General features: G+C 43.8%; 4 protein-coding genes across 11 annotated transcripts; 3 read left to right on the top strand and 1 right to left on the bottom strand.

Annotated features, from left to right (window-relative positions):
• Positions 1–1,492: 1,492 nt before the first annotated feature.
• Positions 1,493–11,096, top strand: LOC100384397 (uncharacterized). 8 transcript variants are annotated; one of them, XM_020542271.3, is made up of 17 exons: positions 1,493–1,837; positions 2,674–2,804; positions 2,912–3,029; positions 3,570–3,899; positions 4,121–4,191; positions 4,563–4,637; positions 5,551–5,694; positions 5,826–5,934; positions 6,068–6,736; positions 6,821–6,877; positions 6,963–7,099; positions 9,136–9,261; positions 9,630–9,704; positions 9,793–9,905; positions 10,087–10,203; positions 10,470–10,538; positions 10,656–11,096. In XM_020542271.3, the coding sequence occupies exons 1-17, from the start codon at positions 1,807–1,809 to the stop codon at positions 10,723–10,725; spliced, it is 2,442 nt and encodes an 813-aa protein (XP_020397860.1). In that variant the 5' UTR covers positions 1,493–1,806; the 3' UTR covers positions 10,726–11,096. The 8 variants fall into 8 exon arrangements, with proteins under 8 accessions (XP_020397860.1, XP_035817439.1, XP_035817438.1 ...); XM_035961546.1 differs by having other exon boundaries at positions 9,133–9,261; XM_035961545.1 differs by having other exon boundaries at positions 1,496–1,837; positions 5,763–5,934; positions 9,133–9,261.
• Positions 11,097–14,594: 3,498 nt separating this feature from the next.
• On the bottom strand, positions 14,595–17,992 carry LOC100273310 (uncharacterized). Its single transcript, NM_001147751.2, has 3 exons — positions 17,306–17,992; positions 15,054–15,387; positions 14,595–14,833 (listed from the first exon to the last, which is right to left on the bottom strand). The coding sequence occupies exons 1-3, from the start codon at positions 17,523–17,525 to the stop codon at positions 14,659–14,661; spliced, it is 729 nt and encodes a 242-aa protein (NP_001141223.1). The 5' UTR covers positions 17,526–17,992; the 3' UTR covers positions 14,595–14,658.
• An 844-nt stretch (positions 17,993–18,836) lies between these two features.
• Positions 18,837–19,881, top strand: LOC100284642 (VPS28-like protein). Its single transcript, NM_001157537.2, has one exon. The coding sequence runs from the start codon at positions 18,942–18,944 to the stop codon at positions 19,581–19,583; it is 642 nt and encodes a 213-aa protein (NP_001151009.1). The 5' UTR covers positions 18,837–18,941; the 3' UTR covers positions 19,584–19,881.
• A 1,358-nt stretch (positions 19,882–21,239) lies between these two features.
• On the top strand, positions 21,240–24,468 carry LOC103636592 (uncharacterized). Its single transcript, XM_035962001.1, has 3 exons — positions 21,240–23,576; positions 23,675–23,742; positions 23,853–24,468. Exons 1-3 carry the CDS (start codon positions 23,541–23,543, stop codon positions 24,466–24,468), a joined length of 720 nt encoding a protein of 239 aa, XP_035817894.1. The 5' UTR covers positions 21,240–23,540.

Raw genomic sequence — 24,468 nt, 5'->3', positions numbered from 1 at the left:
AACTAAACAACACGTAGATGGAAAAGCTGATGGGTCGGTGGGTGGGGAGGGGGGCATAATTTAAAATTAACCCCGTGAACCAACTAGTCTAGAATCTGTTCGTTATATACAAACTGTTGAGAACTACGTTACCACGGATCACCAGATCCACTCCCTTCCCTCCCGTCAGCAGTAGAGGCGTAAGAAGATGTAGAGAACCCGTCTCCCTTCCCATAAGCACGACAGAGGAAACACACGAGACACTGGATATAGGGTTGGGCCACTCCTTTTGTAGTACCTCTTCTTCTCGTAGATAGAGGGTTAATAGTCACGACGAGAGAATTTTTATCCTCGTAAGCATATTTCTCTTTCTCTCTCTTTTTAAAACGTTGTCACGCTATAAAAACATGCATATGTAACGGTTAATTGAGTCGTGTTTGGTTTATAGGGACTAATTTTAGTTTTTTAATTTCAAATACAAAAACTAAATCAGACAATAGACTAAAATGAAATAAAATAAAGAGATTAAAAATTGCTCTTTACAAACTAAATAACACCTAAATGCAAAAGCTGATGGGTGGGTGGGGGCCTGGGGGGGGGCATAATTTAAAATTGACCCCGTGAACCAACTAGTCTAGAATCTTTTCGTTATATACAAACAACAGTCGCGTCATACCGAGAATTTAAGAAATGGGCATCGCGTAGCCACCCGTCAGCCCATCATTAAGCAAACGCCGAGCACAATCATTGTCATTCGTGCCGACCACGTGTCACCGCTCGGCTGTCGGCTCCTGGCGGCACATGCCGCGGTGGAAGCCGTCCCTCTCTCTCTCCACTCCAAGCTGGGCGCGAGGGGGACCCCGCGTCGCCCGTCTTCCCCGCGCACGAAACCAGCCGTGCCCGTGTGCAGTGCAGCGGCCTCCGTCCCCATTGCCGGCCGGGCACGGGCCGTCGGTCCACGGCTCATGTTGCCTTGCTCGCCACGTCGCTCACGTCTTATTTTCACCTTCCGCGGCCGGGCGCGGGATCGCTTGCTTCCATTGCGGGCATGGTTGCTTGCTCGCGGGAGCCGGGAGGGGAGGCTGGACCGGAAAGTGAATTGTGCGACTCGCGAGCGACGTCCCACCAGACCACACGACGTTCACCACCTGCCTGCCAAACGAAACCAAAGCGAGGAGGGCTTGCGCACTTGCGCTTGCGTTAAAACTGTAGCCTTTGGCCAGTGGGGCCAACCTGAAGGGAATTGCTGTGGCGGTGCGCTGGGATGAACCAGCCGAATGGCTGCCCGCTCACCTCGTGCCAATCTTGACCGCCATTCGTAAGTAAGCCACTACTAGTGGTCTCCATTTCCCCCCTGTACTAAAGATTGCTCTCAACCGTTGGATATATTTTGGCAGGAACGAAAGGTGCACGGTTGATTTCGTACGCCTGATTCATGTGAGCCTCGCTTTTCCAGATTCAAGGAACGCGAAGGGAACCTTTTGCTTTTGGCCCCCTCCCCTGCTTCTCGGTACACAAGCAATGCAAAAGGGACGGGAGCAAAAGCGGAGCGACGCGTAGGAGAGAGAGAGAGAGAGAGAGAGAGGAGACGACAACATCTCCACTCCCCCACCCACCCACGCCGCTCCACCCCTCTCGTTTTCACTGCCCAGAGACCACCAAAGGAAAAAAAGGGGACTCGCTCTCGCCAACTCCCCTGCTCCACAGCCACAAGCCCACTCGGATCCCAATCCGAGCCCTACTCGTCGTCGACGACGCGACGGCCCCGCGTGCGAAGCCAGCCAGCCAGCCAGCCAGCCATCGCCGTGGACCGGGGAGCCCGGAGGGATGGACCCCGAGAAGCGCGGCTACGAGCTCCGTATCCTTCCACTCCTTCGTCTTCGAGTCGCCGCTCCGTTTCTTGATTCGATTTGGCTCGCAGGCGGAAGGAGCCGCCGTCCCGCGAAGCAACGCGGGCGGGCATTTGCTCCCACCAGGCACCAGTAGAGTGCTGGTACTATATACGCCCTCCCCAGATTCTTGTGTTCCCTTAGTCTTGGGCTGTTTCTCGTAGTAGATTCTCGAAATTTCCTGCCGCCTCCGTACTTCGTTGGCAATCGTCGTCAAGAAAGGACCGTTCGAAGCGTCCGAGCTAAACCTGAAGAGGTTGGAACTGGTTCAGCGAACAGTTCCCCCGGCCCCCTCTGTTCCCGATTTAGGGTATAGTGCCAATTCCGAAATCTGTTTTGCTTTAACTGGATGCCTATGTCTTTATGACGACCCAGCTATTTCTGGCTCTGAATTTTTCTTTTCTTTTTTAAACGAGGATTTACCCCCCCCCCCCCCCCCCCCCCCCCACATTTACATTAGTGTTAACGGAAATGCATGTGCCAGTCCTGTTTCACTTAGGCCCCGTTTCAATCTCACGGGATAAACTTTAGCTTCCTGCTAAACTTTAGCTATATAAATTGAAGTGCTAAAGTTTAGCTTCAATTACCACCATTAGCTCTCCTGTTTAGATTACAAATAGCTAAAAGTAGCTAAAAAAAAGCTGCTAAAGTTTATCTCGCGAGATTGGAACATGGCCTTAATCCCTCAGTCACTCTCGTCGAATGCAAAAGATAGTACCTAGGAGGAGACTGTGGCCACTAGTTAAATGCGCGGAAGTATGCCTTGCGCAACTTGATATCTCCTTAACTCCGTGTCCCGAATTAGAAAATTTTGTGGCGCATGATGCGGAAGTTAGGTCCCTGTCTATTGGCAAAAAGTCTAGGCGTGTGTTCATCACCGGTGGCAATGATCGCAAGGTCAAACTGTGGGCCATTGGCAAGCAAACTCCACTTCTGGTATGTGCCCCCTATGTCAATGACACTGCAATCAATTTATTTTTTTTGGCTATCTTGAAATTTTGATCTTGCTGTATCTCTGAGCGGGAGTCTAATTGTTTGCACAGACCTTGTCCGGCCACACAAGTGCGGTGGAGGCTGTGCAGTTTGATTCAGCAGAGGTGCTTGTGCTTGCTGGCTCGTCAAATGGTTCCATCAAGCTCTGGGACTTGGAAGAAGCTAAAGGTGTGGTTATATAATTATATAAGCCCCTCACAGTTGGATTGTACCCTAATAACATGTTTCTTACTTAATTTATTGTCTTTTACATAATATGAAAATGACCATTTTATGTCGAGTGCATCACAAATTCCTTATAAATTTATTGTGATACGGTTATACAGATGGAAAATGCCCTATGAGGATAATGTTGTGTTGCATTACCTTTTCATTTTTTGTTTGACTGTGGTTAGAACCATGATTATATGTTTGTCAAGCCGCCAAGTCATTTCAAAATGTCTTGAATGGCCACATTTAATGAATGTGCTTTGGTGGTTCCATGAAAAGGGGACTGTGGTCTGCTGAGCTAAGGCAGATACTATTGCCTGCCAATGTTGTCTTAACAAGTTCTGTTAAGCGTTCTCGGATTTATGTAAGTTTGTCCTGCATCAGACACTTGTCCAACCACATTAAGTTTAATCATGTATAGCAATGTTTCCTGTGTGGATAATGGCATGCTTTGGGGAAAATAGATATCTGATTTATGTTTTTTTAATTGAAATGTAGTTGTGCGGTCTCTCACTGGGCACAGGTCAAGTTGCACTGCTGTTGAATTCCATCCATTTGGCGAGTTTTTTGCATCTGGTTCGTCAGATACAGACCTGAAGATATGGGACATAAAGAAAAAAGGATACATACACACATATAAGGGTCACAGAGGAGCAATTAAAACAATCAGGTTTACGCCTGATGGACGATGGGTTGTCACTGGTGGGGAAGATAACATTGTGAAGGTGTGGGATTTGACAGCTGGAAAGCTTCTACATGATTTCAAGTTCCATAGTGGACAAATCAACTGTATTGATTTTCACCCTCAAGAATTTTTGCTTGCAACAGGTAACTATCTATACACAGCAGCACTTTTTTCGTCACTTTTGTTATCAAAGTGTGACCTAATGCAATCACAAGAAAAAAAATGTGAATTCAATCTTTTTTGTGTAATAGTTAGAAATAGCTTCTTTTAAATAAGAAAGTAAACTATTTTGTTGGATACTAAAGTTAGTGAAGTTTAAAAAAGTGGAAATGTGTTCTGAGTGAATTATTCTGACCTTTTTCAGGCTCTGCTGATAGGACAGTGAAATTTTGGGATCTTGAAACTTTTGAATTGATAGGTTCTTCTGGACCTGAGGTATTGCAAGTTTTTTTCTTAAATCAAGCTGGATCTGGTTATGAAATCGATAATTTGAAGACCACAAACTATGGCTTCTCAAATTCTTTAGCATGCATGTTCTATAGGCATGGTAACTACAGTACATTCTTGCTGTGGCCTTGTATTAATATCTTTGTCTTTCTTATAAATCGTAACTGTAAGAACTTTCTCAGAGGAATTTAGCTCGCATTTCCCTACAGCTGATTCAGTTTTATAAGAGTTATGGTCTGACATCTAGCCTGAGCTTCACGTATGTGTTGTTCCCTGTTTTTTAACCGTTGCTCTAAAAGCACATGAGGAGAACATCCATCTTCCTCTTCTGTGATAGCTTACATGACTCCTCTCTCCAGGGTACCGGTGTACGTTCTATGGTCTTTCACCCAGATGGTAAAACCCTTTTCTGTGGATTAGACCAAAGCTTAAAGGTAGGTCGTATTCTGATCAATGATTTCAAGTCGCCTGGTCGCCTGGTCGATCCCTGGGACCGACCAGGCGACTAGTCGCGATTAGGCGACTAGTCGCGATTAGGCGACGACTAGGGCGATTAGTCGACTCCTAGTCGTTCCCTGGTCGTCCTAGTCTAGTAGTTATACTTATATAGCTATATATATAAATGTACATGTATGCAACTACATTATATAAATTAGAAAGTCACTACTTAGCACAGGCTTAGGATTAGGGCAGCCAGCAACCATCCACTAATTTGGCAGAACTGCAGAGAAGGGGGAGATGGGGCAGAGCATGAGGAACCTTGAGATGACGAGCTCATCTCCTCAATGGTGCAGGTCTGCTGGAGCTTGGGAAGGGGCAGGGTGGAGACTGCAGCTGGTGAACCTTAAGACAGTCTCCGCATGTGGAGACTGTAGCAGGCGAGCATGGGAAGGGGCAGGGTGGTGTAGCCGCTGATGATGTAGCCGTCGGTGAGCTGTAGGTCTGAAGGGGCAGCCACCGGCGACCAAGTGTGAATAAGGGCTGGAACAGTCGAGCTAGCAAGAGAGGAGAGTAGGAGACGTAGTGCACTGTTTGGCGGCTAGGTATTACAGAGGAGAGGAGAGGGTAGTCTAAAGTATACTGTAGATGGGTTGAAAATGGCCCAATAACAAAACCCTAGCCAGGACGACCAGGAAACAGTAATCGGGCGATTAGTCGCCCTAATCGGCGATTAGTCGGCCGACCAGCCTATCTAGTCGAGTCGTCCAGCTAATCGAGCCCAAATAGCCGACCAGCCCGACTAATCGCGACTAATCGCGATTAGTCGGACGACTTGAAATCATTGATTCTGATAGGTTCTTGATTGATATTTATTTGCTTGGTACTTGAGAACATGAATATTTCCAGGTATTCTCTTGGGAACCAGTAAGGTGCCATGATGTTGTTGACATGGGTTGGAGTAATTTGGCTGACCTTAGTATTTATGAAGGGAAACTCTTGGGATGCTCCTACCATGAGTGCCGTGTTGGTCTATGGGCTGCTGATATATCAGTGAGTGTCATTTTTTCTATGCCATGTGTTTTTTTCCTGCCTCTTCTAACTTCCATTCATGGATCCAGCTCATTGGACCCTATGCTCTTGGTGTATTGCCCAAAGCGAATTTTTTTGCTGAGCTTGTGCAGTCTATGGAAGATAATCCTGTGAAACCAGTTGATAGCACTGCAAATTCTCGTCCTGCTTCAGCAATGGCACATTCAAGAAGTTCATACAAAATCAAGGAGTCTGGGATTGGTATGATTTTGAACCATTTATATATTTCCTTCTCTTTTTACTATTTATTGAGATGTTTCTTTTTCCTTATTACTTGGTCGCATGACGCCCATAGTGACAACCTTTCCCTCCTCTCTTGCTTCTGTGCTAACAGCTCAAAGCAGGGTTCGTGGCTCACATTTGACTCCAGCAAGTACAGATAAGACCAAGAAAGATAGGAGCAGCACTATTCCACGAAGACCTGATTCGTCTTTAAAGTCATCTGTTCAGAGTACTACCCTGATGAGGCGTATGAAGCTTGTTGATAGTCCTTCCACCAACACAAAAAATGTGGAACGTAATGTTGGGCAGAGAGACATTTCATTAGCGTCTCGTGCAGTGATGGCTAATAATTCTGCAACTGCTAAGAAAAGCAATCTTACAGAATCAGCTTTAGTGAAAGATATTTACACTACATCTCAGGCTGTTTCAGCACCTATTGTTGTGCCCAGAGACATTTTAGAGGACAAAACAGTAAGCAATGTTCGTCGAGGGACTGGAGAGACAGCTGCAGTCCCAGATGATTTTCGGATCCCTGTTCACAGAAGAAAACCCTCACTTAGTGGCAGTGCTGCTGATAGTGATAGCTCATCAAGATCAGTGTTCACTGAACCTGATGTTTGCTCAGAGGGTTTGTCTAGCTTAAAATTCTCCTTTGGGCTAACTCCATATCACAAGAAAGAAGAATTTGGCGATGTGGATAATGAAGGTATTGCACAAATAGCAGAAAAGATGGAAAGAACAGTGTCGCTGGACCATTCTCAGCAGTTAAATGATGATAAATGTACAGCCATTTCTCTTTGTTCTTAAACATTGACACGGTGTTTGCTAGTATGGTGATGTAACAGTAGAACTCTATTTTATGCAGCCTTTGAATCACCATGCTCAACAACAGAGACTGCCAAGGTCAAATATGTTAGAGGAGGTGCGTATGGATATTAATTGATGTTGTCAAGGGTTCTTCATGGCCTAAAACTAGCTCTCTAATGATAGTGTGAACTTCTTTTCAGTTGCTGTGCCACTGGGGAAAACAAAGTCTCTTGTTGAGAGATGGGAAAAAAGAGAGACTTCTAGCACTGATTATTCACCACAAACTGGTTCTTGTGGTGATCGGGCATCGAGAAATGACAACCATCCATTCCATCTGGTAGGTATCCATATGTTTTGAGTATAGTTATTCATAATTGATTCATTGGTTGTACCTCATATTGAACCGCTTGTATTGCGGTGTCTTTACTCTTATGTGGTCAGTGGTCGTGCCTAAGAATTACAATTCAACTTCTTAAACTACTGCAGCTACAATGAATCTTATCCTTTTTTTTCGTATTTTTATTTGCTAAAGTAATTTTGCTGCCTCATTGGACCTTATTTATTTTTTCAGAATTTTATACTAGTTATAATGATGTGAACTCTGAATCTTCTGGGTCCTGATTGCCACATGGATTTAGAGAAGAAGCCTATTTTTATCTTTGGCCAGTGAACTACTGAAACTTGACAACTTTGGCCATAATGCTGGTTTCAAAGGTGGTTTTGCCTAGTAAATATAATGATTAAATATCTAAAAATTCATAACAAATTTATTTTAAATTTAAAGAAACCAGAACAATTCCCCGCTATAAAGTGGTTTTGCCTATATATTTTTCGAAATAATAATAACGAATATGATTAAATCCCTAAAAGTTATTTTAAAATAAAAATGAAGCCAGTACAAAAAAATCTAAATAACTGATGCTCTATTTAGAGTTATTTGAATCTTACTTATTCCTGTTCTTCTGTTTTATTGCTCGTAGTTTCAACTCTTTTTTTCTTGAACACACAGGAGAGCTGCGTATCATTTCATTAGTAGAAGAAAAACAATATATACAAGGACCTAACACACCACTCACGCACACACAAACAACAAGAGGTATAACCGTCTCCTAGCCGGGGTTGAACACAAAAGCTAGGTCCGAAAGACGGGTCACGCCTTTGGCCCCCACAAAACACCACATATTGAACTCATCACCGGTTGAGGTAAGCAATCTAGCTATAGAAGGCTGAGCACCATTGAAAACACAATCATTTCGGTGTTTCCAGATACTCCAAGCCCCAGGACCACCAAGGAGTTAAAGCCATCTCTGAGATTCTTAGGAACAACCTCAGCCGATCTACTCCACCAAGCTTCAAAACCTATATCTTCCATCCCCGGGGAAAGGGCGGCCAGGCCGACATGTTGGAGAAGGAGAAACCAAAATTGCCTCGCGAGAACACATGAAACAAGCAAATGATGAATAGACTCCCCTTCCTGGTCACATAAGGGGCAAGTACTAGGATGGAGAAGACCCTTCTTAGCGAGCCGGTCAATCGTCCAACATTTGTTATGTAAGACCAACCAGAGGAAGAACTTACACTTAGGCGGCGCCCAGGTGCCCCACACTCTTTCAAAGCCCGCCAGGGAGGTAGAGCCGTAGAACATTATCTCATAAGCAGATTTGGCCGAATAGATACCATTGGAAGAGAACATCCAATAAAAAATCGAGTACCTTAATCGAACCCAAAGTACCGATCAGCCCGACTAATTGCGATTAGTCGGACGATCTGAAAACAATGGGTTTAACCTAATAAAAAATTGAGTAGGCTTGGATTATTTTGGGGCATGGATTGTGATATGGATTTTATTGCAATCCATGCTAATCCAGAGTTGGATTGGTGTAAACGAACAATGCCTTATGTGTGAGCCTTCGGCACTGGGTCTGCTCTTTTTGTTTTTGTTTTGAAATTTTAGAGATTTACTTTTATTTAGAAAAACACATATAGGCAAAACCACCTTTGAAAAGTTGTCCGTTTTTTATAGTTTGATGGCCAAAGATGGATAGTTTTAGAGTTTGATGGCCAAAATCAGCATGGGTGATAGTTCCATAGCCAAAAGTAGACTTCTTCCTTTAGACAAAGAAGTAATGAGAAAGTAGTATTTTCACAAACCAGATACAGAATGCATGGGACAGATTGTGCTTTAATTTGTAGAAAAGTTATTTCGTATTCCCATTAGAGATTAAAGTGATACTCAAACATTCATAAACTACTAGTACAGAATACAACTCGAACAAATTTGTTGAGCTGTGCTCTACATTTATTAGTTCATGCTGTGTAGCATTCTCGAGAAAACTTTGGCTGTTCAAATTTGACAATGATTGTGATTAGCAGGCGGAACCAAGTACAACATTTGAAAAGGACCTGTCAACTGTAGATGAAGCGATGGCTCCTGTCAATTTAGTGCGGAACCATGATGAATTCCTAAATGCTGTAAAACTTCGGCTGACAAAACTAGAGGTGAATCCTGTTATTTACTTGCTGACTTTTGTTACCATTTCATGTGCTTCATTAAATTCTGTGAACTTACATCAACAAATAAAGCAGATCTCATGAACGAAAAAATCATTCTGGTTAGTTTTTCAATATAATTAGAACGTTGAACACCAAAATGTATTATCTGTGATTTATGGGTCCACATGTCAGTATGACATAAGTGGCAAATTGTGAACATATAAACTTATTCTGTGACACGGTTTATTATTTTTCACGTCCTTTAGGTTCATGTACAGAATGTGCATGCTCCTTTTGAAGTAATGTTGATCAACTTCCTACATTTATTATTTGATGAACCGATATAATTCTAGTGTATCTGTGTATGTATTCAGATGATGCGGCATGTCTTTGAACAAAGTGGTATTAAAGGAGCAATTGCTGCAGTGGCAAAGCTACCTGACAATGCTGTAAGTTTCATTAAGATGTATGATGATTTTGGGTGGCTGTACTTATCTTTGTTTCTTCGTTAGCTTACTGAATGCCGAGATTATACAGGTTCAAGCAGATGTTGTTAGTGCTCTCAAAGGAAAGCTTGATCTTTTCAACCTGGAATTTTTCTCAAATTTTCTGCCTGTTCTTGCTGGGTTACTGTGTAGCAAGACTGAAAGGTAACGTTTTGGATGTTTTATTTTATTGCAAGTCTATCCTAATTTGAAAGGAGAACATCCCATGTCAATATTCTTCATTATCTGTGGCTCATGCAAATATTGGCATCCTACATTAGAAAAAAAAATTATTGAGCGGTAACCGTGCCTACAAAATTTCATTACTTTGCCTCTAAATTTGCAGGCATGCTATGGTCTCTTTGGAAATGTTGTTGGATCTTATAAAGATTTTTGGACCAGTAATTCATTCAGCATTATCAGCAAATTTAGGCGTTGGAGTTGACATTCAGGCTGAGCAGAGGTATTGTCAGCTCATTGGCTGCAAAACTTAGGGCCTGCTTCTTTACCTCCATCTTGTATAATCCAGCTTATACAAGCTCAAGTGATCAACAAACACCCCCAACTTCTAAACGAGCTTATATAATACAGGCACCCATATTATATAATCCTATACTATAAGCTGTCTGGACCCAGCTTATTTCTTACACACCTATAAGCTGGATTATACTAAATACTAAATCAAACTATAGAAGACAGAAGTCAGTAAACCTTGCTTTTCTAATGCAGGTTGCAACGTTGTTCACGGTGCTTTAACCATTTGCAAAAGATCCAACAGAGTCTGAATCCATTGATTCTGTAAGTCTCTCCCTGTCTCCGAACACTATCTTTTGCTCCGTTTCTCAATCCTGTGTCAGTTGCTGCAATGGGACATTGTTTATCTCTCCTGATGTCGTGTTCCTGTTTTTGGTACAGGCGGGGTGGTCAAACAGCACAACTTGCACAAGAACTAAGTCTTTCATTGCAAGATTTGGTGGTGATCTAGGCAAGATGATGTACAATGTATACGACAGAGTAGATACCATTGGTTTTGGCGAAAAGTGCCCACAGTTGTGTAGCTTGTAATTTTGTCATAGCTTTGCAAGTGGGTTTTGCAACTGTGTTTTAACATTGGGCTGGCATTCAGCCTGGTCCCCTGTTGTAAATGTGAGCCTAGCCGTGAATGAGTCTGTAATTAGCCAGCCACATCTGCTGTGTGAGCAGCCCTGAACAAAAAGACTAGTTGAAAGGAAACAACCGCAAAGGGGATCATTTTGGTTACACCCCAGGTGGTAGGATGGCTCATGTAGCATGCGGTGATTGGCAATTCCATTCTTTGAAAGCATCTGTGTTTAACGTATATTTTGTAGAAGTAAATTGAGTTATGCCATAGTAACGATGACTGATTGGGCTAATATGCCTTTTGTTTCTTCAACTGACCAAGAATACTAAGAGTCGGCTAGTTTTAAGTGTCAGAGTTAGTTTGAAGTGTCAGAATTATGGACATATAGATTAGGGATAGAACCTTCATTTTTTTTGGGTCATATTATAAAAAAGGGGATGTATGGGTAGCTTGATTTAGTTAGGTCTAGTAAGATTTTCTTCTATATATGGTCGTGCAAAAGAGTGAAGTTTGAAATAGGGACGTGATAGGAGATAAAATTGCTGGAGACAGTCTAATAAGTGTTGATCATACTTGTGAAATCCAAATCTAGTTGATGAGTGATGATGTATATTTGTATAAAAACACATAGGAAGTTTGAGATCAAATTTAACTCGAAAAGTTTTTGAGACAAACGAGTTGGCGATGTAAGAGAACACTAGACTTGTCGGTGGGCACCGGATTTGTGCCACTAGATACAGGTTAGCCTTGTTTAGAATCGAGTCAACCGTGGCTTGTGCGATGTGCATCAGGTATATAGACGAGTGTTTCATTGGACGTGTTGGATGTGGACACGAAGCCAGACTGAACGCGCATCCTTGTGCAATCTGCATTATACGGCCCGGCAGATGCAAGGAGCAGCCTGACTGATGAGGCAACACATGCATGCTAGCGCCTGGAGGATTGGAGCCGGCTTCACCCTCATGGGCTTGCAGTCTTGTCATGCGACTGCGACGTCGTCAGCCGCCAGCGTGGGGGAGATCGGCTGGCCGATGCACCGTGCCAGCCGTCACGTCAGCGTGGCTGGCTGAATTCCCGATGATCGCCCGGCGCACGATCTTTTGGTATCTTGGCATGCCCAGCTTTGTGTCCTCGGCCTCGCCTCCCCCTCCGCCCAGCGGAGGATGCACCGTGTGTCTGTGTGTCATCCATCCGTCACCGTCAGTCACATCGTCGCTTGCACCATGCGACTCATGTTTCCTAATAAAGAAATATACAACTGTAACTCCACGTTTCGCCCTCCTATTTGCTCTCCCAGCCAAGCGACTCACTCATCAACGTGGCAGTAGGATCACAAGACGAGCTAATGTCCAAATCTGTCCGACGTGGCAACGAGAACGAGGAAAAAAGAAGTCGGTAGAAGCGAGTAATCAAGCGGCAGTCTCTCACATATAGATGGCAACGGGATATAAACATGCTGGGTTTCGCTATCTTTAAACCCATACCTATGGAAAATATCTATATCCGTTAAAAAACTCGTACCAATGACGGGTTTGAAATTTAGTCCAAACATGTATCCATCGGGTTAGCGGGTACCCACGGGTTAACCGCTGGTTATATTGGATTACGGATTTAAAATTTAGCCCAAACTTATACCCATTGGGTTGGCGGGTTACCCGCGGGTTATATTGGATTACGGGTTTAAAATTTAGCCCAAACCTGTAACTATCAGGTTAGCGGGTACCCACGGGTTATACCGCGGGTTTTATCTCCAATATGCTTGTTTTTCTCATAATAAATAATTATCGTAATGATTAATGGGATCATGGTCTAAAGTTTATGTAATGAAGAACGAGTTCATAATTTGGTATAAAAACTATTAGTAGAGAGAATGAAATACAAATAATAAGTTGTATAATCAAGTGACCTTGCGCTAAATTATCTATCCACCACATATATAACGCTAGTAATAACTATAATAGCAAGCAAGCAACGCTCTTACCAACTACTTATACATTCACTATTTGATAAAAATCAGAAAGTAAATAGAAAGATAACAAGTTTGTTGTTTGTTTATAAAATAAAAATGTCAATATGCACTAGGTTTGGTCGGGTTTAAAAAACCCACGGGTTCACAGGTTTGGGTACTCTAGGAACAACCCCGTACCCATGAATCCGTCGAGTGTATATTAATGTTTATTAACATACCTATAAATATGAAAGTTGATCCAAATCCATACCTTAATAGGATAAAAACCCATTGAATTTCGAGTACCCAGACCATCTCTGCTCTCACACGTCTAAGGGCATGTACAGTGGGTGTCTTAAGTTGTGTCTTATAGTGTGTCTAGGAGGATGAATGTAAAAAAATCTTAAGACATGTATCTTGACGAAGACACAGTGTCTTAGCTCTATATTCGAGACAGGAGACTATCTGATTGGTCACTTTAATTTATTGAATACTCTGATTGGTACAATGAATATGGTAAGATACATGTTTTAGACATGACCATTGTATTATGTTGTGTTTTAGTTGTGTCTTAGGCTGTCTCCAGCAACGTCCCCTAAATTTTATCTCCTAAAGGAATATTCTTTGTCCTTTACAGCACTCTCTAAAAGATTTTGTACTCTATATCTTCTTTATCTCCAGCAATATCCCCTAAATTCCATCCTCTATATCATCAGTGTACTAGATTTGACATTTTATATTATTTTTTACTACTCTGCACCATGTGAGCGTACAGACACAAAAAGGATCTGACACGCATGTACAATGTATAGAGCACCCTCTATAGATAGCGTCCGCATGCCATCCTCTAAATTTTAGAGGACCTTTTAGAGTCCCTTGTTGGAGGGATAAAAGACCTGACCGTCTCCTACAATCCTTTACATGTTGCTGCTGGAGTCAGTCTTATATTTAGAGTACCGTGCAGCTATATCTAGGTCGTACATGACCTCTGGTATATTCTAACGTTCGGTGGGCATGCGCCCGCGGGGCCCCGCGCTGCTCCGCCTCCACTTGTCGTGACGACTCGGCAACACTGCGCTGCGCCTGCCGTCTGCTGCCGTGGTCCGCGCTGTGCTGCCCGTGCAATGCTAAAAACCCTGTCGCGTTGCCTAAGTATCAACAAGACGGGGCGCGGGAGGTGCGCTGTGCGAGTGCCAATGCCAACGCCAACGAACGGCTCCTACACTACACAGACGCGCATCTGCATCCGACCGACATGCGCAGTATACAAGGACGAAAGGTTAATCTTTGCGCCTGTCCACAGACCGCGTAACCTATCAGGCTGTATCCAGCAACATCTTTTATATTTATCATTTACAGTTTTCTCTAAAAGATTTTATCCTTTATATTTTCTCTCTCTAACAATATACTCTAAATTACGTCTTCTATACTTAAATACCTATATTAAAGATATTTTTTATTTTTTATACATACATATTTATCATACTCTTAAATGTATTGTGCATATTTTAGTTTTGCTAAACTAGTTATTTAAAATATTCAAATAAATAGAGAACCGTTTAGATAAACTCTATAGGAGTATAGCGTAGATCACCATTTGATACTCTATATTTAGAGTAGAGGACACTTTAGGGTTCCTTGCTGGAGCCTGCCTAGTCCATGCATGCTACAGCCCTACTACCTACCAGCGCATCAAAGCAAACGTTGAACCGTTTGGTAGATTTTGTAGAGTATATGTATATGTACCAAAATTGGCCGGCATCCCTCGCTACTCAGCGGATCATAGCACTCAGACACGGAAAATACTAGGCTAATGGAAAATGTTTAAAATAGAATAGCGGCCTGGCCTACAGTTCCTAAACCCTATCCTATTCCTTTGAGTTGCGGTAGAAGTCGACGCAGGTCTGGCAGTCGCAGTCCACGAAGCGGCAGGTCTCGCACCCGAAGCAGACGCACTTCATGCAGCCGGTGCACGACGGTGAGCGGGAGCAGCCCCGCAGGACCTTGCGGCTTGCGCGCTCCTCTTCGTCGGCACAGCTGACCCTGGAGGGGAACAAAACAGGGGAACATTAATAAGTGCCAGATGAATTCATGTGCGAAGCAAACATAGCTCATATCAGCACTATAAAAAACAACTCCTAGGAGCTAGTTTCAAAACTCTATTTTTCCAAGGGTTTTTTTCGTTTTTCTAAGGAAAATTAGTTCATTTTTTTTTGGTAAATTAGAAATGCTATGGAAAAATAGGGTTGCCAAACTAACATACCCATCATTTGTCAAATCCGTGCATGTCCAGTGAGCTTTGGCAAGGGCGTCATGGTAAGCACGGCACTCTTCTTTTGACCGGAGCCGAAACCTCCTACCCTTGCCACATCTCGTGCAGCAGACGAACTCGTCGCGGTGAGACGGCCGTCCGTTACGACGACCGCAGCCGCCGCCGCCGCCGCTGCCGGATTTGCGCGCCAGGTAGTAGTATTTGAGCAGAACCGTCTTGGACAGGGGTACCTTTTCTCCCTCAACCATCACCCAGACGGAGTTCCTCCACTTTCCGGCTGTCTCCTTTCCAGAGTGCTTCTCAAAGGCAGCCGGTGTCAGCTTGTCTGCAATTCCAACCAAAAGGTACAAATTACATCGTTATCCTTAACCATCATGTGATGAGAGTGAGCTATCGCTATCAGTACACGATGTGGTGCTCACTAGATGATTAAACAAAGGTTATACCCACTGTTGCGACATGATAGTATTTTGGGTCAGAGGGAGTATTAATGTAGGGTCCACTTAGCTCTCAAGTTTTTTTTGCCTCTTGAGTATATACTTTTTTTTTGGAAAGGGAAAGGCAAAGGCAAAAGATTAGCCATTCCAATATATTAGAAGGGAGAGAAAAAACTTTACAAAAACAGGCACAAAAACCAAAACAACTTGCCAATCATGTCCTAGTTAGAACATCAACGCTTAAACAAAGACCCGACCCTCCTGACCAGCCACTACAGACAAGCTAAACCTCCATCAACAAGTTCTTTCACCACCTGCACCATTTGCTCTGTCGTTCTCTGTTGATCTTTGAAGATTCTGATGTTTCTCTCCAAACATAAGCTCCACTAGAAATAAATTAGAAGGCCATCGAAACTTTTTCTTGATTGCTTGCTATCTTGAGTATATACTTACAACCCGCTTTATCTCATCTCTTTTCCACCTACACAGCTCTTTATTGTACTTGCTTTTATAGAAGGCTAGCTGCAGGTTGCCGTCATATGTTATCGGCATTAGGAACTGCATATTTCGAATCTAGAGCCAACCCCATTATTTGTTAAATCCAACATACTGTACTTATCTAGATTTCATAAACAAACCATGAATTTTTGGAATACATAGCAAGCCGTACTGTGGTTGCTAAGCCCATGATGCTTCGATCTCATTGACGTATTACCATCACTATGCTTGCCAGACACAAAAGAGAAGGATATGCCAAATCAAACGAGAGTTGACTTGCACATGTGAACAAGCAAGGCAATCGTTAGGTTCCAAAGCAAACAAATATGCCTTCTCAAACAACTTAGGTTCAATACAAAAAAAAAAAAAACTCAATGGTCAGATCATTCATCCAATGTATATGGTATGCAGTAAAACTCGCAGATATAACACTTGCTATCTATGTCAGTATGTCGCCTACGGGGTACTCTAGACACATTGAGATAGACATTGCATGCAGATTAGATGTGACGCACAATGAGTAGTCGCCGCACATTATACCAGCTACAATATCAGAGATGAACTGTTATTAAGGCCACCAGGTACTAACTCAGTGCAGAGACAAGGTGCCTTTATTTACAACCCACTCATAGCAAACAAGTATTCGGTGTTAAGATCAAAAGGGCCACTTCCGCCACTTCATCTACAAAAAGAAAGAAAGGAGCATGCAACTCGAAACGAGAACATGTGCTAATCCATGCAAACGAAAGCCTGAACATAACCTGCAGAGACGTTACAATTTGTTGTGCTGTTGTGATGGACACAACGACTGAACGCAGAGGGGGCAAATCCTACGACCACCAGCATGCAAAAGGGACTCACAGAATGAATCGACGTGCATTAGGTATCAAGGACAAAATGCTTGCATGTGCTAGTACTAGAGGGATGTGCCGAGACAATCACATGAAAGGTCAGTGTTATGTCGAATTTAATGATACACAAGTAATTACTCCCGGGGGGCATCAACTGAACAAGTTTGGCACATCCAAACATTCAGATGGCAGAAAAAAGGCATTGACAAAAATCAACAGGCAACAGACACAAGTTAGGCCAGAGCAGAAATGCATGGGATGTAGGCATGTAGCATGGTGCCAAGCACTAGAAGCAGGCCATGCCAGGCACAAGAGGCGCACTGGCATTGCATGCATGTTCATCTGCGGGGCCAGAGATCAAACACCATACGCCATACGCGCACCGATGCGCGGACATGAAATCAAGAGCGAAGAGAGACATACAAGCAAAGGGATGGAAGTGGTGGCTGGCACGGACCTTCGCGGCAGCCGGGCGTACACTCGCAGTTGATCTCCAGGTCGCCAGACGCGCAGACGCGAAGGCGGCCTACGGCGTCGCCGTAGCGGTGGCTGGTGCATCCGCACGTCACCTCGACGAAGTCCTCCCCCCAGCGCACCCCGCTCACCTCCCGCAGCTCCTCCTCGCTGAACAGCCCCGCACCGGCACCGACAGCGGCAGCTCCGTTCGCCGCGGCCATGTCTCCCGTCTCCGTCTCCGGGCAAGAACAGGACAAAACACAACAACTCCCGGCCACAGATTGATCTGACTTGCGACAAAGCAACAAAGTAACAAACAGCCGAATGCCGAGGGGTGGGAAGCACAAACTGGCGGATCGAAGTAAACGAAAGTTAGGCGAGTAGGTGAAGAAGAGATTGGAATATATAGAGTTGGGAGCTGTGGGGAAACAGGAACCAAAGCGTCGCCTTTCCACAGGGAATAGCAGCGAATTGGGTTCCCACCAAATCTTGACGCGGGCAATCTTCTAAGGGGCCAAAGGATAAATGCAAAGTTGCCCCTTTTTCCTGAGCCGAGGGCCGTGGCCAAGAACGACGAGCACAACAGGGGCACTGTGAGACAGCCAGACAGGAGGAGTCAGGACCGCAGGAGCGACGCAAAAAGCGGCTGCTTTCTGCAACAAGCCAACAACTACTTCGGAGGTGTATCGCCCAGAAATACGGATCTGCCGATCTAGATAAGTTGCCCCAGAGTCTTCACGAATGCTTCCTCTCCAACTGCAACCCCCGCGCCCTACGCCGACGTAGATGGGGTTTCGAAAGGGAGAGAGAGGTAGGAGGCGGAGTGGAAAGTGGAGGACCGAGAGCCAGATTGATAGGAGTTGATGCCGTCATGCCGAGGGCCTGAAGGGAAGTTTGGTGTTGTGCGGGACTGCGGGTGTTGGGCCTTTTAACCGCACGGATCGTTTCTGCATATGATTTTTAGGTATCTGTAAAATGGGAGATTAATGCGATAGATTATATGATTAATCTCTACTATATTAAAATATCAGTTCCATCACTTTTCAAAGTTCAGATATAAGTCTATCTTAAATTCATGGAGAGGATAGAAAATGATTTTATGCATTACTAGAATTTGTTTCTAGTTTGTAACTCATATGATACTCTTCGTCTCACTCTTTTATAGTAAAAATGTAGCATATAAATATCTCAGACATATTTTGTATAAAATTGAATTATTTTAATTGATATATGACTAAATTATTATTATTAAAATAAAATTCAATTGCAATGATCTAAACTAGACGTTAGAGCATTTGACAAGCTGACCAATTCCTCTTTAGGTTTTTTCTATGATAACCCGTACCAAACACGCACATACTTCGACAGAAGATGCCGCGCAATTGGTGTTGCGTTTTGTTTGCGATGAGCGATCGCTTCGTAAAGGCAGAACAAACGCGTACGCGTCGTTGCAGTCTCGCAGATCCTTTTCAAAATCTCACCGGTCCGGTAGTCCAGTTTCCACGTAACCCCTCGCTCTTCTTCAGACTTCCATACTGCCCCGTTCTCCTCTCCTCTTCCCCCAAATCTGCGTGCGCCGCGGCAACCCTAGCCCCCGCGATCCGCTCGCCGGAGGGGAGGGAGCCCCGCCGGCGTCCATGGAGGTGAAGCTGTGGAACGACAAGCGCGAGCGGGAGCTCCTGGAGAGCTACGCGGACCTGTACGCGATCATCAAGGTCACGGAGAAGCTGGAACGGGCCTACGTCCGCGACCTCGTCTCAGCCGCCGACTACGAGGCGGAGTGCCTCAAGCTCATCTCCCAGTTCAACTCCCTCTCCTCCTCGCTCGCCGGCACCGTCGCCGTCCCGCGCTTCGTCCAGGCGTACCGTCTCGATTGCCCCGCCGCGCTCAACCGCCTCCTCCAGTCGGGCGTCCCGGCCACCGTCGAGCTCCGCGCCGCGTCCGCCTCATCCGCGCCCGCCGCCACCTCCGCCTCCGCCGCAGCCATCGCGCACTGCGTGCAGACCTTCATCACCGCCATGGACGCGGTCAAGCTCAACATGCTTGCCAACGACCAGGTCCGCCCCCTGCTGCAGGACGTCGCTACATCCATGGCCAGGCTCGGCTCCCTACTGCCGCCCGACTTTGAGGGGAAGGTCAAGGTTAACGAGTGGCTTGGCAAGCTGCATAAGATGGGGGCCGCGGATGAGCTCACCGAGCAGCAGGCCAGGCAGCTCAACTTCGACCTCGATTCGGCCTACAGTGCCTTCTTGGCTGCGCTGCCCGCTGCTGGTCTGTAACGGGGTAAGGATCTACCAGCTTGATTTTTATTTGGTTGGTTCGGTCTATTATGCTTTTGACACTGGAGCACTACTCTCCACTACTATAGTACTATAGATATCTGTAATTTCGGTACTGCTATTTGTTGTCAATAAGAAAGTTTTGTTTTCCTTTGTATACAGTAAATATGTTTATTGCATGGCATACATTCACATTACAATGCTTGCAAATGACCTGTTTATTTGGATACATTTATTCTATTCTCTGTGGAACATATGGACTTATGAAGTGATAACTGTATAATATATTGTTCTCTCCCATTATATGTCATTATCTTTCTACTTGATGGAGTCATGAATGATCTATTTTCTTCTTTGGGTTACAAACAATATAAATGAAGAAGAATGACATAGTTGACAACTTGGGGTGTTCTTTGAGTGGTTGAAGCTCATTTGATTTGGGAATTAGCTGTTCATAAACAGTGGGCACATTATGCTCACTACCTTGTACTTCACTTGCTAATAATCATGTGCAACAGCTACCACCTTATCTATTATTCAATTGTATTGATCTTGTTGATAATAAACAGAAAATATAATTTAAATTACTATTATTTCAGTTCCTGACACAACTTCATAATAGCAAAATCTTGTGTTTGAGTTTTTGACTGCAGATCAGTAACGCTCTGCTCTAGGTGTGCATTTTTTTATTCTGCTATTTTGTCTGCTGATGACAAAAGTGCTGAGTTTATACTGACCTGATTCTTGTCAATGAGTTCTGCAATATTTGTATGTTATATGCATTACCGCATGATTTATGCATGATGCCATGTATGGTAGGAATGTAGGATGTTTGCATATGGCCTGTTCATTTGGATATATTTCTTACCGTTGGGTTATATAAATCAGTAAGTGGAAAATATATAGTTGTTTCCTGTTGCCTCATGATCTTTCTATTTGTAAGAATGATGCAGTTAGTATTGTTGATATGTGCTATTGGTTTTGTCGATTCCTTTTTTGTTCTCCAGATCAGTTGTAATGAAAACAGAGAACCTATACCTGTGCACTCAATTTTAGTATGGCTGTCATCTTTGAATGTTCTTTGCAATAGCTGACCTGCCTGCTTTTATCAGAAAAATCATATTCAATGTCTGCTATTGGGATTGTTAACCCTTGCAGTTTGCAAGGCCAGTATGTTCCAACATTGATACCACCCTAACAGATGCCCCCTTTTACTGATTATATGTTGTGAGCTACTGGCAGTTAGCCAACTTATTTTATTTTAGGATGTTATGGAACCACTAGGAACTGTTCCATGATTTTTTTGGTAGACTTGCATGTAAGAATATGAAGTAGGCACTGTTGCCTATCAGTTTACTTTGAATCTTTATGTTTAATATTATTTGGACAACGACAACTATGCAAATAGTCATTAGGTGCAAACATGCAAACATGAGTCTTGGTCCGTTAGATCTAAACATGACTATTGGTTTGTTAGATCTAGATCTAATCGTATGTCATATTTAGCACTTAGACTCTGCCACCACCACCTTGTGTAGGTTTATAAAAAACCCTAACAAACCACGATTACATATGTGGTTGGATCTAGATCTAATGGATCATGACTCTTGGTCCGTTAGATCTAGCTAGGGCGGGCTCGGTCGGCTTGCTGGCCGGGCGCGAGCGAGCCGCACAGAGCGCATGCGTTGGGGCGGGCGAGCAAGCAAGCACGCCAGAGTGGTTAAGGTGATGGACCGTTGAGTCCATCACCTAGGGTGATAAATAGATCTACCATATATATATATATATATTATCATTTATTTGAATATAGACATAAAATTTAAGGGCTAGAACGTCTATTAATTTGGGATAGAGTATTTGCTAGTGTTCTCTATTGTTTCTCTTGGCACAATTGGAAACTTGAGCAAAACAATTGGTTTTGGGAATGGATCAGGTGCAAACCATGCAAGCCGTCATGATGATTTTACAAAACAACCCTCCCACCGTGTATCCGTTTTCAAAACGACCATTCCATTTCCCCTGTTACATTTTTAAATTTACCTTGCACCTTCACCAACATGTTGGTTTGCATCTGGTCCGTTCCTATTGGTTTAAGGCTTTGTTTGACATTAGAATGGCTCGAGTTTATTTTTTGTGTTATTACTTTGATTTTTGTTGAAGCACCAATTTTCTTGGAACCATATTGTCAAAATCTGATATTTTCATGTACTCTTTGCTGTTCAACTTTTGAAGCTGTTCTTAAAATAATTTTATTTTCGAGATGGCTTTTCTTATCGTCTTGCTTGAAAGGCTTTAGTTCTGCAACCCATCGTTGAAGATGATGGCTGCTTGTACTTTCATCTGAACTCAGCAACATCATTCATGAATATGGGAGGAGTATATTTTTAGAATTATTGGGAAGACTTTGTTGTGACCCTCGTCTCACTTTCAGTCTCACCGCATTCGGTCATGCTCTCCAGAATTGTTGCAGTTTAAGAAATAGCTGTATCTTGACCATGTAATATGTGAGCCTAGGTGGAAAATCATTTTACCTAATTGCAATTCTTTATTGTCATGGGCTTGCTGTACAACGAAGACCGTGTGGGTCATATTCTATTCTTGGTCACAACATTCCGATATGAAAGGGCGGCAGTTGGAATGCATCTAAGGCCAACGGTGGCACTGTATGCTTGGTGCACCGTCAGCTGAATAGGACGGCCATAAGCCATCACATCTTGATGTTGGTTTTTGCCGTACGTTCCTTCTCCTCTAGCAATTACCTCGCCGTCCACGTCTACGATGCCACCCCTTTTGGGGTTCTCAACAAGCTGGCCTGGTGATAATCGAAAAGATCTCACCTGCAGCACCGTTTATTAAACTGTAATGTCTTGATACTGATATGCTATTAAATTAAGAAAAGATGAAAGTCCTGAATTAATCAGATAAACTAATCATGCTGCACTGACAATAAGACATAAGTTGAGGTTGCAACGTCCTAAACTTATAGATTATGGTGCATGCGCAGCACAGATGAGAGAAACGATCATGTTGGCGCGCATATTTCTTTCACTGCAGCAAACTTGGCGCGTATATTTCTGCCATATGGAAATGCGTAGTGCGTAGTTCCCTTTCCATGCAGCATGTACGCTTTGTCCGCGCTAATTTCCGTGCACATCTTTTATGGGCCTTGTTTTATGGGATGAAGTCACGTACGTTGGTAAAACTACTTTCAATAGTTTTAAGGGGCAAGATGTATGATTTTGTATGTGACTACGTGAGGGATGAAGTAGCCAAATGCCTATTATGTGTAGGGTTTTTTTTTGTAGAGAAATATGTTTTACACAGGGTTTTCCTCATGAAACGGCTGCTTTCAAGGATCGAGGAATTGTTTACCACACCAAATTACATGTAGTTTTTTTTTTTCCAAAGTGAATGGACGTGCGAGACGTGTAATCTTCACCACTGATTCTGTCTTGAATTGAGACGCGGACATTCTCTGTCTTCTGACCACCAAGGAATGGTATGTGCACGGAGAAATTTGGAACCGAGCCATTATGAAACGTGGGATTCGTTAGTTTGCCATCAAGTGAGTGGGTTTCGACTGGATACCATTATGAACAATTACTTACCTGCTATAATGCCATTTGGCCATCTAACCAACACTAAAACAGGTTTTAATCTAATCACAGGAAACGATCGGACAGGTTTGCCCTCGGCATCAAATGTACTTTCTCGTTCTTTCCAGGTCACACGTTTCTTTTCCTGTGACCGCGCACAAGGGAGATAGAGATTCTTCTCCCCGTCGAGCTCGAGCTCCCGGTGGCGCGCCGCCGAGCCCCTTTCCCACGCTCGCCCTGTCCGTTCCCCCCTCCACGCCTGCAGGACGCTTGCGTTGGCACTCTCTGGTCCTCGCGCCGCCTCCTGGAGTCGGTCATCGTTCGGCTGCCGCCCAGAAGCTCTCCACCGCCGGCGTCGTCGATGCCCTCCACCTCGGGCGCTCCTCCTGCAACAGCTGTAAGGGAACCGGCGTTTGCATTTTCGATTTTATGTTTGGTTCAAAGTATGCGTACAAAATAATCAGTATCCTCTGCTTCCTAAAATCCTAACCCTAGGTTATAGAAGAAAGGGAGAAAGAAGGTAGTTTTGAGATGGAGTCCTTCTTAATTGATGATTTCCATGGGTATGCTGTGCTATCACCTTGTTGTTAGTTGTCGAGTAGCAAGCAAGCATAGTACCAGTGCAGTTTTGCTAACCTCTAACCATGGTCATTTTTAACCTATTGATTTCCAGCATTGATGATGAGCCTTTAGCAATTGTAGAAGCTCCTATTCGACATGATCAGCAACTAGCTGCTATTGATTGGGACACACTACATATTTTTGATAGTACAGATGAAGAAGGAAGGATAGAAATAGTTGATGATAACCAAATGTATGTGCTATTGGGGCTAAGAGATGAGGATGACGCTGCCGAGAAGGGTAGGGAAACTTCTGAACAGGCAGATAGTGCACGTGCTGCTAGTGGCAATGTCTCCTTTGTCGACAATGACACTCTTGGTGCAGCCATCCCTGTTAATGATGACATACCAGGGGAAAGGGTGGTGGTGCATGATCCGGATAATCCTTGTATGGATATTGGAACTGTGTACCCGAGCATGCGTGAATTTAGGTTGGCTATGCGCCAGTTTGCTATAAATGAAGAGTTTGAGTTGCAAATCGTGAAAACCGACCCGAGTCGATTTATTGGTGATTGCAAAGGGGAGGATTGCCCTTGGCATATCGTGGGTCGTAGGCAACCCGATGGGAAGACTGTTATGGTACTTATTGTCCTTCGTTTATGTAACGTTGTAAATTGTCCTTCGTTTATGTGGTTACTAATTGTTTTTTTTTGGTTGTGTTGTAGGTGA

This window comes from Zea mays, chromosome 8 (genome assembly GCF_902167145.1).
Source record: "Zea mays cultivar B73 chromosome 8, Zm-B73-REFERENCE-NAM-5.0, whole genome shotgun sequence".
In the NCBI taxonomy this organism is placed as follows: Eukaryota; Viridiplantae; Streptophyta; class Magnoliopsida; order Poales; family Poaceae; genus Zea; species Zea mays.
Note: the sequence above shows the minus strand (reverse complement) of the source record. Positions and strands in the feature narration are given on the sequence as shown.